Here is a 17083-nt window from a genome sequence, read left to right as displayed (position 1 = left end):
GATCATCATGTGTGCCAATTCTTTACGCTGGCTGGTGCATGTTTTTTTTTTTTCTACTGTATAAATGGCAGAAAGAAATAGCCCGTGCTACTTTAAAAACATTACAGACTATAAATTGAACCTGCAGTTTAGGTCAATACAATAAATTCACTGAACTGTTTCCCCTTTAGGCTTAGACATATCCAGACAGTTTACTGGAGCATGCCAAGCTGTACATCACGTGAGGAGTAATTTTAACTGTAAATCAACAAAAGTATGTCAATAAACCAATGTCAACATCTCTTTCTGTCTACACTCTCACAGCTTTTACAATTCATCCTCACATCATCAGTCTATATCTGCAAAGTCAGTGGCCTATTTAAGATACTGGGGCAATATTCACCCCATGTAGCCTCAGGATGTTCGGCTGTAAAAAAAGAGAAAAAAAAAGGATCTAATGGAGGCTGTCTTCAACACATATTCTTACGAGAAAGCGATTATCTAACACCCTAAGGTGCCCTTCAGTTGTGCTGCACATGTAGTGAACTGCAGTGAATAATGGTGGTGCTGCAGAAGCTGAAATTTAAAAGAAAGAAACTCTTGTCTTCTAGTAGTGATACAAGGAGAGCAGTGAGCAAGGAACCCTAGCCAGGGGTACATGGCAACTGCTGTCAGAATTAGGCAATCTGACTGTCGCCATTCCAAACAGGACACAACATATCTAAGCGCTGGCATTTTACTGCTCCCTTTCGGTCGGCCAAAAAGAGAAAGGAGAAAACAAATTTGCACAGAAATATCTCATGAGATCATTCCTCAAAAGCATTAGACATGCTAGACAGGGCTCTTAATGTCAGTAGCTACAGGAGGAGGGATGTGAGGGTGGAGAGGGGGGCTGCTGTGGGCCACATGTTGTCAGAAAAGGGTTGGATGCAGAGCGATAGCACATTGTGGAGCTGCGACAGGAGACAATCAGGCTGATGAAAACTATGTACTTTACTTAATGACAAGAACAGCATGACCTAACACAGCAAGTAGATTCAATCTGTGATCATTTAGCTTTATAAAATACTAACAAATGTTTATCACAATTCTCAGGAACCCATAGTGAAGTTTTCAAATTGCTCATTTTGACCAGCCAACAGTTCAAAGTGGAAAGTTATTAAATCAACACATCATTGTAAAACAAAGAGCATGTGAATGTTAGGAAGTTGTGCTAATGAATTCAAGTAATAATCCATTTACCGAATAATCTGTCATCACTCTTAGGATTGTAGCAGGTAAATGCACAGGAGTTAAGGAAGATTTGAGTAACTGTGATAATCTTGGTGTGTGATTTGTTGTGAAAGTCAGACTCACCTTTTACCAAGAGTTCAGGCTCTTCCTCCATCCCAATCTTATTCTTCTCAATGATCAGGCTCTTCATCTCATCAGGAGACTGAGAAACTGTGTGCCTGCGTGGAAGAGTAGACAGAGAATGTAAATAACACTGATTCCCTCTTCCTGTAAATTCTCCCTCTCCATTGGATAGCTACTGTAATTGGCTCATAGAAACACTGTTGGCTTTGACTCTCATCACTATGCAACTCTTAGCCAACTACCACCCTCTCTTAAGTGGGGGTCACTCACGGGGGATTGGAAGAAGTGCCGCAAATATCTGCCCTCCAGCGTTTAGCCACTTTCCCTCCCTAGCAGCACGCAAGCCCGCAAACACGCACAGATACATACCACGCCACTGTGGACAGCTCGTCTCTCTTTTATCACTTTGGCTGGCGAGCCGAGCAGGCGACTGAAAATAAACGTGACAGGACGACGCCGGTCTGACTCCAAGCCAGCCAGCTCACGTTGGTCAGGGGAAAGCAGAAGGTTCAAGAGGTCAACGTCTTGGATAGTTAAAACCATAAACATCAAAAACATCTGTAAATCTGCTGAAGTGCTGTTCTTTTCTTCTCTCGTTAATGTCCCGCCATCAATAAGCTATTGCAGCTACTTCCAATTGCAGTGGCAGTTGAGCATCTGGTCAAGCAATATCGAGGACAAATTCATACTTGTTATCTCGGGCCAAGGCCAATTTCCAGTCAAATAGATTGTTTAGAGGTTTTATCTCTCCTCGTTTATTTATCTAATTACTCGTGTATTTTCTCCATTTCCTGGCTCTAAATAGCACGTGAGGTATATAGACAAAACCCTCCTTCCTTCCTGTCCTTCCGCTCCTCCTGGGATCACTGTTGCAGAAATTAATCAAGCCCCAACTCCTGGGGTTAGTGGCCTATAGTTGCCTATGCCTTCATCAGCTGATTTATGTAGTTATTGATCTGATAATTCCATAAGGTTCCTTCTCGCGGAAGGCGACACTAATCAATAAGTCTGTATATAGCCTCATCTGCTTTGACTCGGCTTACATGACAGCAGAAACCATTTACTTTCTTTCCACGCACTCTGAGCTGATCCTGTGGTTCATCGGGTTGACCCCTGTGACACAGCTTCTCAAACAGTGCCTATCATGCATACATGTAAGTGTATTTATCAAGTGTATTTGCAGTTGCTGATTCTAACTGACTGGCATTTCTAATTTAATCTGATATTCAGACAGCGAAACTCTATATGGTGGGCCAATTTTCTGTATGCATGTATAAATTGGTCCAAAGAATCACCAGAATGCATGGGAGAGAGAGATACTCAGGAGTCTGTCATATTATACTAAGTCATGCTGTATAACTAAGCCAGCTTGCTTACTACAGCAGGGAACCTCTGCATGTACAGACCGTACCTAAATGCATTAAAATAAACAGAAATATGAGGACATCACTTATTTTGGGTTGATAATAACCCCTGACACATATTGGAGCCACTCACTCAGACAGGCAGCCAGAACAGGATGCAGAATGAATGCACGTACACATAGAGCATATCAGTGTTGAAGATATTGGATAAATGTGTGCTATTGTTACAATGTTTAGATCTCCCAGATCTCAATTGAGTGTCTAGAGATGAAAAACTGAGCAAAATTTCCAGTTGCTCAAGTGAACAGTTGAAGCCGAAGAGAGTCAATCCCCCTCGACTCCCTGGTTAAAATTCTCAAGCAGAAATAAACATGTTTACAACGTGCTACAACAGTTTTGGTCTCTACAGCTAATTTCCCTGCCCATTAGAACGGTGTGTGTGTGTGTGTGTGGGGTGGGGGGGTGTCTATGTTTGGTAGGGAGGTGGGGGGATTATACAACTCACTCAAACTGAAGGCTTTAAAAAGTGGCTACATCCATCCTTTTTTTTTTTTTTAAAACAGTCTGTAATCAAAACCATTCCAAGTTTAAACTTCTAGTCAACTGGAAGTTTTAGAGAAATAAAATTATTTGAAATGTGGCACAAAAGCTCTCTTCGATATTGGAAGAATATCAAAGCAAAATTTAGATCATGTCTGCAGATTTTGAGATTTTTGAGGAATGAGGAAACTACAGATTCTTTTCCCCAAACAAGCCTGTCCCAACTTTAACTTTAAACAGTTTCAAAGTCAAAATGACTGCATCTTTTGGGCCATGACAAGTAGGGAAAGAAGAGGGATTATAAGGACAGACAAGTACAACACCAAGCCCCAGTTTTAACCTTTAGCAGCACAGAATGCCTGACCTTTAAACTAAATATTTTCTCAGCAGTTTGACCATTGTGTCCAAAAAGTGAAACTAATGCCCACAATCTCTTTTTGAGACTGGTTGTAGACCACAGTAGTGTTATGTTGTGACTACTAAAGATCAGCAAAGTGGCTCATATTACAACAAACTGTTCTTGTTGTCAAGCTGTCTTATTCAAACAGGAGGGTTTTGTAATAACAAGAAGATAAACTGGTTTGACACTATATCAGTACAGACTATACTGATAATGATAGAATACATTTCCTGATGACAAAGTGTTGAAATAACTAATAACTAATTTGTGTTTGCCACAAAATATATGATAATCAACAGAAGACATAAATAAGTGAGCATTCAGACGCTACATTCTTTTTAGTTACTGAGCAGAGAAAGTAATTCATCAACAGGCACAGTTCAGATTCAAACATGGGTGATGGAAAATGCATTTGCGATTGTAAAATTTAAACATAAAAACAATCAGGAAGCATTCTTCAATGATATGATTACTTTGTACTATGTAAGTAGTTTGTTTTTTCAAGAGCAATCTGTGGTGCAACAAAATAAAAGATGCCTGGAAAAAAGGAACATGTTTTACAGCTTTGGGCAAATGTTTGAACATAATTGATGTGGTAGCTTTGGATCTACACAGCTGTCCAGCAGCCCCACAACCCCAACCTCCAACACTCCCCCCTCCAATGCTACCACCCCCACATTCCCAGAAGCCTCAGCAAAGGCCGTGACGGTGGGGCCTTTAGTGGGCAACTTCCTGTGGAGTGCAGGAAACAATTTGATATGGGGATTAGACAGCACGAAGAATAGAGCGAGTGCACATCCACAGACAGCACCTCCCTCTCTTGCTAAACCTCCCCTCCAGGTGTACCCTTAGCCACAGAGGCATCACTTAATGTCACACTACACATCTGTTAAACTGGAAATGTGTTGAAAATTAGGACATTCCTTCGACTCTGCAGTTTAAGATCAGCACATTGTGTGGGTTTCTTCTAAAAACACCAACATGTTAGTTCTTATACTGCACCATGGATGTGTGCAACAAAGGAAACAGAAATGTGTTGAAGAGAGTGGAAAAGAAAGTCCTGGCTGTATAGACACTGTAGCCATGGTCAGACCAGACAATATACTGCTGGCTGCTCCATAAGTTATGAGGGGAAGGTCATGAAGAACAAAAAAAAAAAAAAAAAAAAAAGAACAGAAACGAAACGGAAAAAAAAAAGATTTGCAAGATATGCACGCAGCCACAGAAACATTATCATGATCAATCTAAACACACAGAGCAGCATCCTGTGCCACTGGTAATGTCCGCTGCACAGAAGTGAAAGGATGTATGGCGTCTACTGTTGGGCCAATGAAGCCCAGTAATATAGTAGTGTGTAGCTGACAGTCAGGGGAGTGGTTCAATAAATACTGACCCATCTCTGTTAAAATCCATACTGTTTCCATGTGGTTATTCATTTCATAACATCGATTGAAACAGTTACTGCTGTCAGTTTAGTTTGCACTACTCTTTCAGTTTCACAGGTACAACTAAAAAACTAAAACAAAATTTACTTCAAATATGAGTGGCAAAATAAATATTAGATATAGAAAAATATTAACAATACAGTCGAGTAGCATGCAGGAGCTTTTCCATCTACTTCACCCTTCACCCATTTAATAACATTGGTCAACCAAACTTACACACTAATATTACATAAACCCACAAAATTAATCCCATTTTTATAGAAACGAAACAGTCAAACATCTATATCATAAACAATCCTTAAAACCCATGCAGATGTAAACAATTAAATCTGGTCCACTGATCATGTTTAGTTGGAAGAGGATTAACTGGAAATCACATGACATCACCAAATTACATGTACTAGGGAAAGAGACAAGCCTGAATGTTATCCCACCCTAATAAGTGCAAAGCAGGAGTGTCAGGGAGCTGTCCATCACATGCTTCGAATTAGCAGAAGGTGAGAATGGTGTGGCTGCACAGAAAGGCTTACGTCAGATTCAGTCAAACTTATTACCAGCAAGGTCTGTCTGCTCATACTTGTGTCCCTGCTAGTTTAGAACTCTGATCCTGCATTCTTACGCCATGTTAATGTCATGCTTATAAGACAGGAATTATGAGCAACCAAGTCTGATCTAAACAGAAAAAAGCACTTGTGCCAGGATTTTCCTTTTGGCCTGTGGTGCCATTTAGCCATCAAGATGTTTTTGGAGCTACTTTTTCAAGTTTGGTGATTTTGGTCACTGATACGTGTGCCCTCTCTTGAATATAACTGAGCTTGATGGCACTCACTCTGCTTTTGGCGGTAAAAGTACGCATTTTAGAAAACGGAACAGCCATGAGGTGGCTATTCGAGAATATGCACAAGCTATTTTCTTTTTCAAAACCTTTCAATAATAAAAAAAAAAAAAAAAAGAAAGGGAAGAACGTATCGACTGACACAAAGGTCATGCTCATATCGAGTTTCAACAACATCGCCAGTAACAGTCAGACAACAGGAACAACACTGGAAATCTAAATGCTTAACCGTACCAACATAGATGAAGAATTGCGAGAGATGGTTACAGCAAAAGACCAAACAAACAAGTGGTCAAATGTCCAGAGTCCACCGAATTGAGTACCTATAATCCTTTATTCTCATTATTATTATTATTATTATTATTATCAGTTTAATATGCGTTATTAATTTAAACTCATATCAGAAAAAAAAGTGCGTGTTGAATGAGAGATCAGCAGTAGGCTTACAGTGGATGACGCCATGTTGTGCTTGCAACTTTCCTCTGAGCAGTGAAATGGTTGACTATCTTAATTTGTTGGAAAGAATTTATTACAACCTGTAATCTGTTACAAACTTTGTAGATTTTCTTGAGTCACTGAGTCAGGATTTCTGGACAGACGTTTCTATTGAGTTATTAAGAAGTGGGCAACTAACACCAATCTAGACTGACAATTAGTACTTCAGGCCAAAAGGACCAATATATACACTTATATTAGTTTCACTCAACATCTGTGAATATGTGAATTATGGGAAGTTTACTTGCAGTTACCATTAGATAGACATTGAGTGAATGCCTTTATTTAAACTACAGCATTATGGATTTGTTTTAAATCAACAGCATATAAGCTCTTCCAACATACTGCAAATAGGTCATGACAACTAATGAGTAGATTTTTCACAGCGACAATGACAGTGACACACTTAAATCAAGTAGTGTGAGCAGCACAATGGGTTGATTCGTTTTTGACCCTCAGTCTGGTGGTAGATGCTAGAGATGAGTAATTGATTTAAATCCAGGGTCTAATTACGATGTTGAGACACTAATTAAAGTTAGAAAAGTGGTGTCCTTGCTCTCGGGCTTCAGTGACCGCAGTGAAAACATGTCCCTGCATACAAAGCGGGTCCTTTCAACACAGACTTGCAAAATGACCCATGCACAAATGTGTTGCAGCAATTTGTTTACGATATATATAACCGATAATGTATGTTGACATAATAAATTTGTCTGATTGATGAAAAGCTAAAAGACAGCAAAAGACATTAACATGGACTCTGACGTCTTGGTGTCCAGCCCCCCTAAAGGCTCATAAACTGCATGACACATGTTTGATACCAACATCCAGGATATATCACATTTTATGAGATAATCCTCATTACAGTAGGTCGAACTGTACCATTAAATAGTCAAAGAGCCTCTTAGTAGACATGCGTCTCTTTCTCTTTTCAGTCCCTATCTCCTCCCCCACAGTGCATGGACTGGCTGAATGGGCCTCTGGCTGAAACTGGGCTGGTGGGAAAATGGGAATGCGGTGATTAAGATTGGGCCTATATGACCTCCCAGCTAAAAATACACTGTTTAGTCAAGACCACTGCCAAGAAATTCTGGACTAGGCAGAGGGGAGAGGAAAAAAGTCATGTTTTGAGACCAGAGGAGGAGGGGTGTGTGAAAGGAAGTCTAAGTTTGTGACTGAAGAAGTGTGTGTTGTCAGCAGGAATTTTCATGAAACAGAGCAAGTGACGTTTTAGTGTGAATGAAGTCATTCTAGCAGTTAAACACTGAGATGAAAATGAAAACCTTCCACATAGTATGCATTTTCTACTGTAAACAGGGCCAGTTTGCGACGGTTGACAGACAAGGCGACAGACACGCAATTACCAGGGGCTTGGTCTTAAAGTCTTCACGCGAACACCCACTTGTTTCATGAATACACACCCTCTCACACGCACAGACATACATTCACTGGCATGAATTACATTCCTACACACTGTTCTTTTTCTCTTATGGTCTCCTAGTCCACTACAAAAAAGAAATTTCAAGCCTTTTACTGTTCAGAGCTGTCAAGAGTGATGGAGGGAGCTAATGAGAAAGTGGATGGATAAAATGATGAGAAAGATAGATCAAGTGTCAATTTTCATTTTGGTACAGTTTGTACTTTGCCATGGTCAAGTTATGAAAAGGAACTTGAGACTGAGGAAAGTGAAGTAAGGGTATAAAAAATTGCGATGTTGTAAGACGAGTATGAGCATAGCAGGAGGGAGCAAGCAGCTTTCTGCAGACTGAAGCCTACATAAGATAGATATAGTCTGCCTGAATAAACCAGTCCATCACCATCACCTTGTGTTAGAAGGGCTGTGACTGACAGAGCTCAGGGCAAACAATTCACAAATTTTGGCCTGAGCTCAGTGCCACAATAATCGCTTAAAACTCAAAAAACCAAACTTCATGAGCTGAAAAGTTTACTTCTCCAATGTTAGAACACAACTTGAGTATGTAAGAATATTGAGTTGTGGTACTTCCTAGACAGCATAATCGAAAAAAATGTAACTATAATATTAGTTATCATAATGGGCAGATTATGCTTGATGTACTGCTTATTCTGCAAACCAACTGTGATGTCAGTGCAGTCCCATAACTGATTATACTGATGCTTTAGGTGACTGAACTTGCTGCAGTTATCCTCCTAACCAGTAGGTGTCGCATCCAAAAAAATAACACAGCTACACTAAAGGAATAACGCTAGAAGCTATAATACAGACAGTGCATAAATCATACAAAAATAACTATCTAGTTTCACATTCTTTGTTTCACTTTTAAGCTTTTTTTTTATGTTTTTGATACATTTGCAATAGTTGTCATGCAATGTTTGACAAGGTACAACAATTGGGAGGACCCCAACACGTGTAAACAACACCAAAATGCCAGGCATGCCAGGCTGTCATATGTCCATATCAATTCAATGTGCTGCAGTTTGCCAGGTCAAGAACGCAGAGCATTCACTCTGTTAAAGTATCAAAGCAACAGTACACTGCTACAGTTCCAATGCAGTAAAAAACATTTATGATTAAAACAGTAAATTTTGTCAAAAGAAAAATATCTCTGAGCACACAAATGCTTTAAAAATGTGCACATGTAAATTTCCTTTTGAGCAACATTAAACTTCATCTTAGACATATCAGGGTATTTTCAAAATGAAGTTACTATAACCGGTTATGTATCTGCATGCAATGTTATCATACAGAAATATATTTGGAACAGAAAGGACTGTTGTATCCTTGGATTCTGTGAGCCGGCATATATCTGCAGCCACCACAGTTTTGACAGAGGCGGATCTCCTTCCCCTCAACACCACATCAGACCATGACTACTTGTCTGAGTATTTCCATGTTAGCCCCAATTCTTTAACACAAATGTAAATCCCCTCAGTTTATCAACATTACATGTGGGTCAGGTCACCATCTGAAGAGTTCCATTCAGCAGTTCAGTAAAAGTACAAAGTAAACCAGAGATGCCTTGCCAGTTATACAAGACTTTATATAAAAATATTTGGCACCACTTGCTACATTACAAGATGCCAACGTTTCAGAGGCTCGCTTGTCATTCTTCAGTAAAAAAGAACTTCTGGGTGTGTCCTCAAGTTGGCCAGGTAATGACCAAGCACTACGCTCTCTAATCTCTGCACTCAGTGTGATGATTACAGTCAGTCTTTTAACACACTCCCTTCAAAACCAGCAGTTAATTATGCCATGTCGCCCAAGGCCACTGCCACTATGCTGTAGAACTGACACACAAAAAAGACATCTGAGCCACACCTCTTCTGGGAGTGCCATTGATGTAGGACTGAGTCACGCAGTCCAGTCTTCACCCCCCCCTCCTCAAAGCCTCCAGAAACAACGTGTCCTGTATGACTGCAGCAAAATTTCTCTGCTTCAGCTCACCTTCCCACTTCCTGCGGCAGCTCTATTCTTGTTGAGAGTTGTTGAAGGCCCTGGTCTATTCATGTGTGGTGTGCGATAGCTCTACAAGTCTAGCTTTGTGACTCATTGCCTGTGAGTCGGCAGATGTACAGTAGAGATTGTGGACGAGGGAACATCGGTGGGGAATGAATGGGGGGCGATAAGGGCATGATGCCAGAGATAGAAAGAAGCAAAGCCTGGCTTCATCACTGTCTGAGATCACAGCCATGCACCAATAGTCTGGATCAAGCCCTCCACGAATCTTTCTTTTCACGGTCACCAATGATAACTCGTCAATGACCTGACCATCTGAATTGTACTATTTGCGAAACGCATACTGTACCTGTAACCAACAGCCTGGGAGAAAAACCTTTGAACTGTCAAAGTAATTTAATTCATGAGGAAGCGGGGCAAAATGTGATCAGGCGTGATTGTCTAGGTTAAGGATGACATATAGTCTACAAATGGCAGCTGAGAGTATCTCTGAATGGCAAAACTAAAACAGTGAAGAGAATAACAAGTAAAAACTAAACAACCTGTAGCACCTCATGAAATGCTGCCGATAAAGTAGAAAACCAAGTACTGACAATTGTTACTGCCTGGAAATAAATACAGAAATCCCCAGCACTCAGAGGAAGTATACAAGTTAAATAGGGAACTATAACTTCCTAAAAAAAATTGTAGGAAATTGCTTTTTTCTTTCCTTACCCATTTGTTCCATTAGCTGTACAAGTTGGCTGAGAAACAATCACCTCAGCTGGACTCTGAAAAACAAAAGAAAGAGAAATGGGTAAATAGATGATAATGAAACACAAACAGTAGTCTGTCCTCAGAACTATCCACAGGTTGGAGTGATCTCTCAATGGATTGCCTTCAGTGGCCATGTTATAGTAGAGCATGCAGTTGTTCCTGGCAGCCTCAGCACATAGCTGCTCTGTTCCTGTAATGCTTGGCTTTCACATGCAAAGGGTAAGCTGGTGGAGAGAAATATGGCAGGCAAAACAGGCTAATTTAGTGTAAGAGCTCAAAACAGAGGGATCTTTCATGCTACAGCCACATGCACCCCAATCTTCACACTTCTGAAATGCTTCAACTCAGATTGGTAATTTTTCTTAGGTTAACCTCAAAATAATATAAACTTGTGGCTAGAAAAGACGAAGGCTACCGCTTCTGCTATGACTGCAATCTCAAAAGTTGGGGTAGAAATGCTGTTAATATGACAGAGAGACATCGCTAAATAAAGGGCTGTTTACATCCAGCACTACATTTAATACAATTATTGGTTTACAGATGATAATGATAAAGTGATGAACAGCTTCATTATCAATCAATAGCTACATATTAGCAAAGCAGTTATTCATAACAGATCACAGGAAATTAGAATTGAGTGGACTCTGAAGTGAGTGCTGCCACAGACTAAGTGAGGGTGACACTGGCAGACATTTAAAATCAAATTTTACAGTCTGAACAATGAGCTTTTCATTCCATGGCTCCCCTCTTAAGTAGAAAATCGGAGAGGATGCTTCCTTTCACAGTGCTCCAGCCCCTAGATTCCCAACCTGACCTTGGAAAACCCCATTAGACATCAGAGCTTGCCTGTACGCAGTTTGGACCAATTCCCTGGTGTGCAGAGCAGCACTTTGTGTCCCCATGGTGTGGCGTGTTGCATCTGTGAACCACAGCCTTGAGCCAGCTCTTGTGGCTGCCCCGGCCCAACTCGGCCTACCTGAAACACTATCCAGGTCAGTTATGGGCCCCTTCATAGTTCACACACCACGCTATACTACTGGGCAAACTATCCTAAGTATAGCCTTTGCCCCGCAAAAACAGTCCACAGCTTCTTTTTAGAAGTCTCAAAAATAACAAAGAAAACATGAACTGCAAATTTATAGCGCCAGTATAGACATTGCATTATAAATGTAAAGCAGATGGACTCACAGGGATATTAGATAATGATTAAGGTATACATAATGAAATCTCATTAATGTTTAACACGAGGGAGGTGCTGTAAATGCCAAACCAGAGAGGCAAGAATAACTGAACATTGTCAGAAAATTACTTATGAATGGGAGACAGTACGTTTGGCAATTACCTTCCCCATTCTGACTACCATACAGTGAACATTTTAGCCAAGTCAACTACCCCAGAAAACTCAGACAGTCCAGACTAAAAACAACAAATCAACATTAATAAAATCAGCGACAGACAAGCAATAATTTCATAATATAAACTGATTAGATGATCAATAAACCAATGAGGCAGATAAAGTCGGAATATTTTGAGTAATTTTCCACAAAACGTGACAATTTACAGAAAAACAGCCATCCAATACAGTTAATGGGCTGTGGGATGAGGAACGAGGATAGCGTGCAATGCAGAGCCTTGGCAAAAGATTTCCCTTTGGACGGGCAAAGGATGAATCACTCCAGACTAGAGCAGAGCATGGAGGGAAAGAGGGAAAGATGCCGTGATGTGTTCGTTCCGTGGCTGACTTCCGCTCTCGCTTTCCCCAGTCTCCTCTCTTGCTCTCTTTCTCTCTCCCTTCAGCTCTCCTGGGAGGCTGAGTAACCGGGAGGAAATGCTTGGGCTCAGCTAGTGTCGGCCTGAAGACCAGATGTGTGGCCTGGAGGTGGTGAGGCAGAGACGCAACGGAAACCAAATATAAACCAGCGTACCATGACACCTCTGAAGGCAGAGGGCAGCAGTGATGGTTAATGGGACCCACTCTCACCAAAGCTGGACTGTGCCTGTTCCAAGCAACAGAATGCGCTGCTTGAACTGCCCAGGTCTACACACTCTGTGGTGAAAGTTTATTGGTAAATGTGACTTAACATTACATAAAAGTTGAATAAAAGTTTAAAAGGAAACATGGAACGAAGAGTGAATGACGGATGTCCTGTCCTTAAAATCAGTGCCAAGCGGTCCCAACACTGGAGGCATTCAGCTCAGTGTGACTGTTTGGGCAGCTGCTGAAGAGCAGTTTCTTTGAATGAGGACTGTAAACATGAAGGGAAAAGGTTCTGACATGGCCTTGTGCTCTTCAGAGCCAAGACTACACAAGTGTCCGCGCTGACTCATAATAATTCCAACCAAAGTAATAAGGGTCCTGGCAAAGACATACATGTCACCTAAGGCTTTGGTACTGTGGATGCCGCACATTATGAAATGCTTTGGCAGAATGCTGGAAAACAATGCAGCTTGTGGTGAAGATTTTGGATGTCTTCAGGAGGGAGACTCCACCAGATGTGGGTCACTATGGTCATCCCTGGGGAGAAGCCTACTAAATGGAGTATGTCAGTGTTATAAAGTGAAAAAGAAAAACATATATACACAAGAGGGGGTCTGACCTGCTGCCTGAAAATCTAACTTGTTAAGCTTTGGATGAAATTGAACTTTGAGTAAATAATGAAACTTAGCCTCAAGGGGCTTTCCCTGGAAATCATTGCAGACCATCTTTAACCCTGTATCCAATGCTCAATCAATCAAAAGCCAAATTACATCTGTATATTATGAGAATTGGAGCTTTTGGGGTGTTACGATTTCTAGTAAATTAGACTTAGTATTAGTCAATCATATTAGAATGGTTCAGCCATGTCCTTTTTCACAAGCAAAGCATGAACTATTGACACAAATTTACAATATCTGGCATAAACCAGTGACATAGCCCAAAAGGAAACACTTTTTGGTCAATTAGAACAAGGCTCCAAGCATTAAGAAATTAATAACCAATAGTTCCATTACATATGGGTGTATCTACCTGGAAATGAGTCCTGTGGAGCAAAAAGAATGGCTCACTGCCTTTTGATTATTTGACAAAACACCTTTGATTACAACAGTCAATAAAGTGGTCCTTTCCATTAAGAAGTAACCTGATAAGCCACATGACAGAGGACAGAGATATACATCATGCAGATTAATAGAAGCAGACATTTTATGGCTCAAGATGAGTCCATTCATATTCATGAATATTTCCGGGCATAAATCGATAGAGGGAAGGGTGTAATCAGTGATGTAACATAACTCTCGAAGGAAGGGCAGATCTAAAGACAAAAGAAGGAGGTTCCCAAACTTGGGTATCCCTTTAGAAATCAGCAGAGTTATTCTCAGTTTTTCAGCACAATTTTGAATATATTCAGTAAGAGAAAATTAATTTGAAAGCAGAAATAATTGGGCATCATTGGAGTCGTATCCATGGCTGAAAAGATCAGATGTTTCAATAAATCAGCATCTCAACAAACATGATCTGATGGTATTTCATATAAATAGCATCACAGTTTAGACATATCATATTTCACTTACTCTATAGTTACTAATTTACTCTAAAGTTGAGTGTTTTTTAAGCATAAATGGAAAAACTAAATTGTTAGGGTAAAAATACAGAGTAGGGTGTCAAATCATGCAATGACACAGAAAACAAGAATGCATAGTAATAACAAGCAACATGATGTTTTTTCATGCGGTATTTCATCAGACCAGGCTGTTTCAACTGTTTCTGACAGCCCTGTGTTCAGCAGGCTTAGCTCAATATGCAGTGATTGAAAGCTTATGACTAACAAAACTAAACATCAATAAACTTTATTATAAGTTCATTAAAACGGATTTTTCTGTTCCAATTACTACCCTGTCACATCTGCTCACATAAGCAAAGACATCTATAAATACCCCCCAAACTAAGAAGGAAGTAATTGTGTTGTTTGGGCTACTTTTATGACAACTAGGAGGGCTTTAGGATTGAATGTCTATGATTTATGAGTCAGATGAAGCAACATAGATCCCCTTTATCTTTATTCTTAAGATAACATTTTTTTCACTAAAGTCATCTAATAGTGCCCGCTGTTCTCCAATCAGTCTACAATTCAATAAACATTAAACCAAAAACACCAAGAAGAGGAACAGGTTGGGTTTTAACGACGGATCCAGGAAAGTTACAGGAAAAAGATCTCACTTTAGAAGGCCTTTTCCACTGGGACATGTTCCAGTGATCGAGTATTGATTGCTGATATGGAGCACAGTTGGATTCCTCTTACCACCAATGGTCAGCCAGATGGTACATTGAGCCTGCTACAAACCAGAATCTCACTGAACAAGCCTTAGAAACAAATGGTGCTCTTATCTGCTGGTTGTTGGTTGCTGTTAGACTTCTGTTGAGCCAATAACCGTGTAAACTTATCTGTCCCCAACGTTTTCATGCAAATTTCTGTACTGTTGTACTGGATGGTTGCAAACACACAAAAGGGCCAATCAACAGAAAAGCAGGATATACAAATTGTGACTGAGGGTGGAATTAATTTAATTTGCAAAGTCTCAACCCAGCAGGAAAAAAACTAACGCCAAAATTATGAGAAGCTTATATTAAAAGAATGAGTCTGCTGAGTGTAACAGCACAAAGTCCTGATAAATATTTGGGGGTGGATTTTTCTAAGACACTGTACATAAACAGATGCATGTTGGCTTATACAGAAAAAGCCTACCTCATTTCGAGGCAACAATGCCCCCTCACAAGTGGGTGGACAATGCTGAACTCTCTGTGCCTGATCAGATGACTAACATTACAGAGGAGACAAGGCCACCGTCTTATTTGCAATTGAGTGGATGGAGGCCAAATACACAAGATCAGTTCAACTCACTGAGTTTTACAGCTTGCATCAGAGCATATGTGCAGGATTGCTCATTGTTGCCCATGCCTTAAAAGCCGTGTCAAACTGGGCTGCACAGAATGACAAAGGTTTTTCACTGAGCAAACTTATGTTTCCAACTAAGTTAACTGCTAATGTGTGTACTCACATGTGAGCATTGCAGTTCGTCATTTCAGAGGTACAATCTTAGGAGCAAAGGCTACATTTCTTATCACACCTTGTAGTTCTAATATTTGCTTTTCAAAGGTAATCATTTTCAAATCAAGGTCTCTAAGTATAACTGTCTGAACAGCCTCAAATTCCAAGTTTAGTGTGCAAAACAAACAAAGTACAGTGGCGTCATTTAAAAAATAGACAGGTTTGGTACAATGATGGGATGTTTGTTAAAAGTATTCATGAACAGGAAGTATTAAATAGTGCAGGTGGAGAGCTTTTACCCGTCCATTGGGAGTCAAGTCCTCCTTGTTGCGCAATTCAAAAGATTCTTCCTCCTCTTTCTCCCCATAGTCCCGTCCCAGCAAACTGAAGCCCTGCCTGCAGCACAAAAACCAGCAAACTCCTTGCAAAGGCATTCAAATTAGGTTTAAGTGTGTCGTTTATGGCTATCCAGGTCGGTGGATTCAACGTTCACGCCACGAGTGAGTCCAAGAGCTGCGTGAGAGCATACAGTGTCCCCTCTCCATAGATGTCCAACGAGGAGGAGGAAGAAAAACATAAACTTACTCTCTCATTTCTCTTCATGGAAATATAGAATATCTAATAAGTGTACATGACAACAGTCATTCTCCAACACAACCAAGTTATTCAAGGGAAATCTTCTCCCTCCTCCAGGTGTCCAGCTGCTTGGTTCACCACACTTGCCCAATTTGAACTTCAAACGACCGAATCGTAAGAAAAAACGATTAAACTAACTCATTATTCCCAGCCAGCGCTGTGGGTTCAAACTACATCGAGTCGTATTTGACAAGAGTGTCTCTGCAACATCTTCCACGCACAACTGGTGAGCAACGTAAATGCGAAGTTGATCACGACAGGCTGACTTCAGAGTTTAAACAAAAGCGTGCAGCAGCTGGGTCGGGATGGTGTGGGAAGTTAAACCACGCCCACTGACCTCAGGTCTAATAGACGATTGGCTTAACGCAGACACTCCCCGGTGTGACACGTTCATAAACACGCCCCGCCGTCTGAAGGAGCATCAGACGTACTGTGGTAGGTGACAGTGAACACATCATACTGAGTATTTCTTTAATCACACTAGAAACTCATGTTTTCTCAGTAGAATTCATGCACTGCCTCGTATCGTTCTGTTTTCCTCAGTAATCCGCTTGTACGTTCCGTGTAGCCTTTTAAATCTCCCTGTCATGTCATAGATTGTTATGCTAAAGCATAATGAAAATGCATATAAAGCTATCAATGTTAGAATCACATAGGACAGTTGTAAAAGCACAATTTTAATTCGGTCTATTTACATTTTTTTGTGTTTTGTATTTTAGAATTGTGGAATGTAATACTTATTATTCAGCATGTATTTGTTCCTGGGGTGTTTCATCAGGAAAAATTAACATTCCTGGGTTAAAACAGGAATTTTTTAATA

The 17083-nt window shown here is 40.4% G+C and overlaps 1 protein-coding gene across 3 annotated transcripts in view; it reads right to left on the bottom strand.

Annotated features, from left to right (window-relative positions):
- plekhh3 (pleckstrin homology, MyTH4 and FERM domain containing H3) overlaps window positions 1-16543 on the bottom strand; it is a 31174-nt gene extending 14631 nt beyond the window's left edge. For 2 of the 3 annotated variants that reach the window (XM_072369540.1, XM_072369541.1), the window contains exons 1-3: window positions 15927-16543; window positions 10562-10617; window positions 1336-1430 (exon numbers count right to left, since the gene is read on the bottom strand). In XM_072369540.1, coding sequence (XP_072225641.1) covers window positions 1336-1430; window positions 10562-10617; window positions 15927-16061 — 286 coding nt within the window. In that variant the 5' untranslated portion in view covers window positions 16062-16543. Of the gene's footprint in view, window positions 1-1335; window positions 1431-10561; window positions 10618-12878; window positions 13102-15926 lie in introns of those variants that run through there. The other variant, XM_072369542.1, reaches the window with a different exon arrangement.
- Window positions 16544-17083: the final 540 nt, after the last annotated feature.

The sequence above is a fragment of the Leuresthes tenuis genome, unplaced genomic scaffold, assembly GCF_036924035.1.
Source record: "Leuresthes tenuis unplaced genomic scaffold, fLeuTen1.0.hap1 SCAF_17, whole genome shotgun sequence".
Lineage (NCBI taxonomy): Eukaryota > Metazoa > Chordata > Actinopteri > Atheriniformes > Atherinopsidae > Leuresthes > Leuresthes tenuis.
The sequence above is the reverse complement of the archived record's forward strand: the minus strand, read 5'-3'. Positions and strand labels throughout refer to the sequence as shown.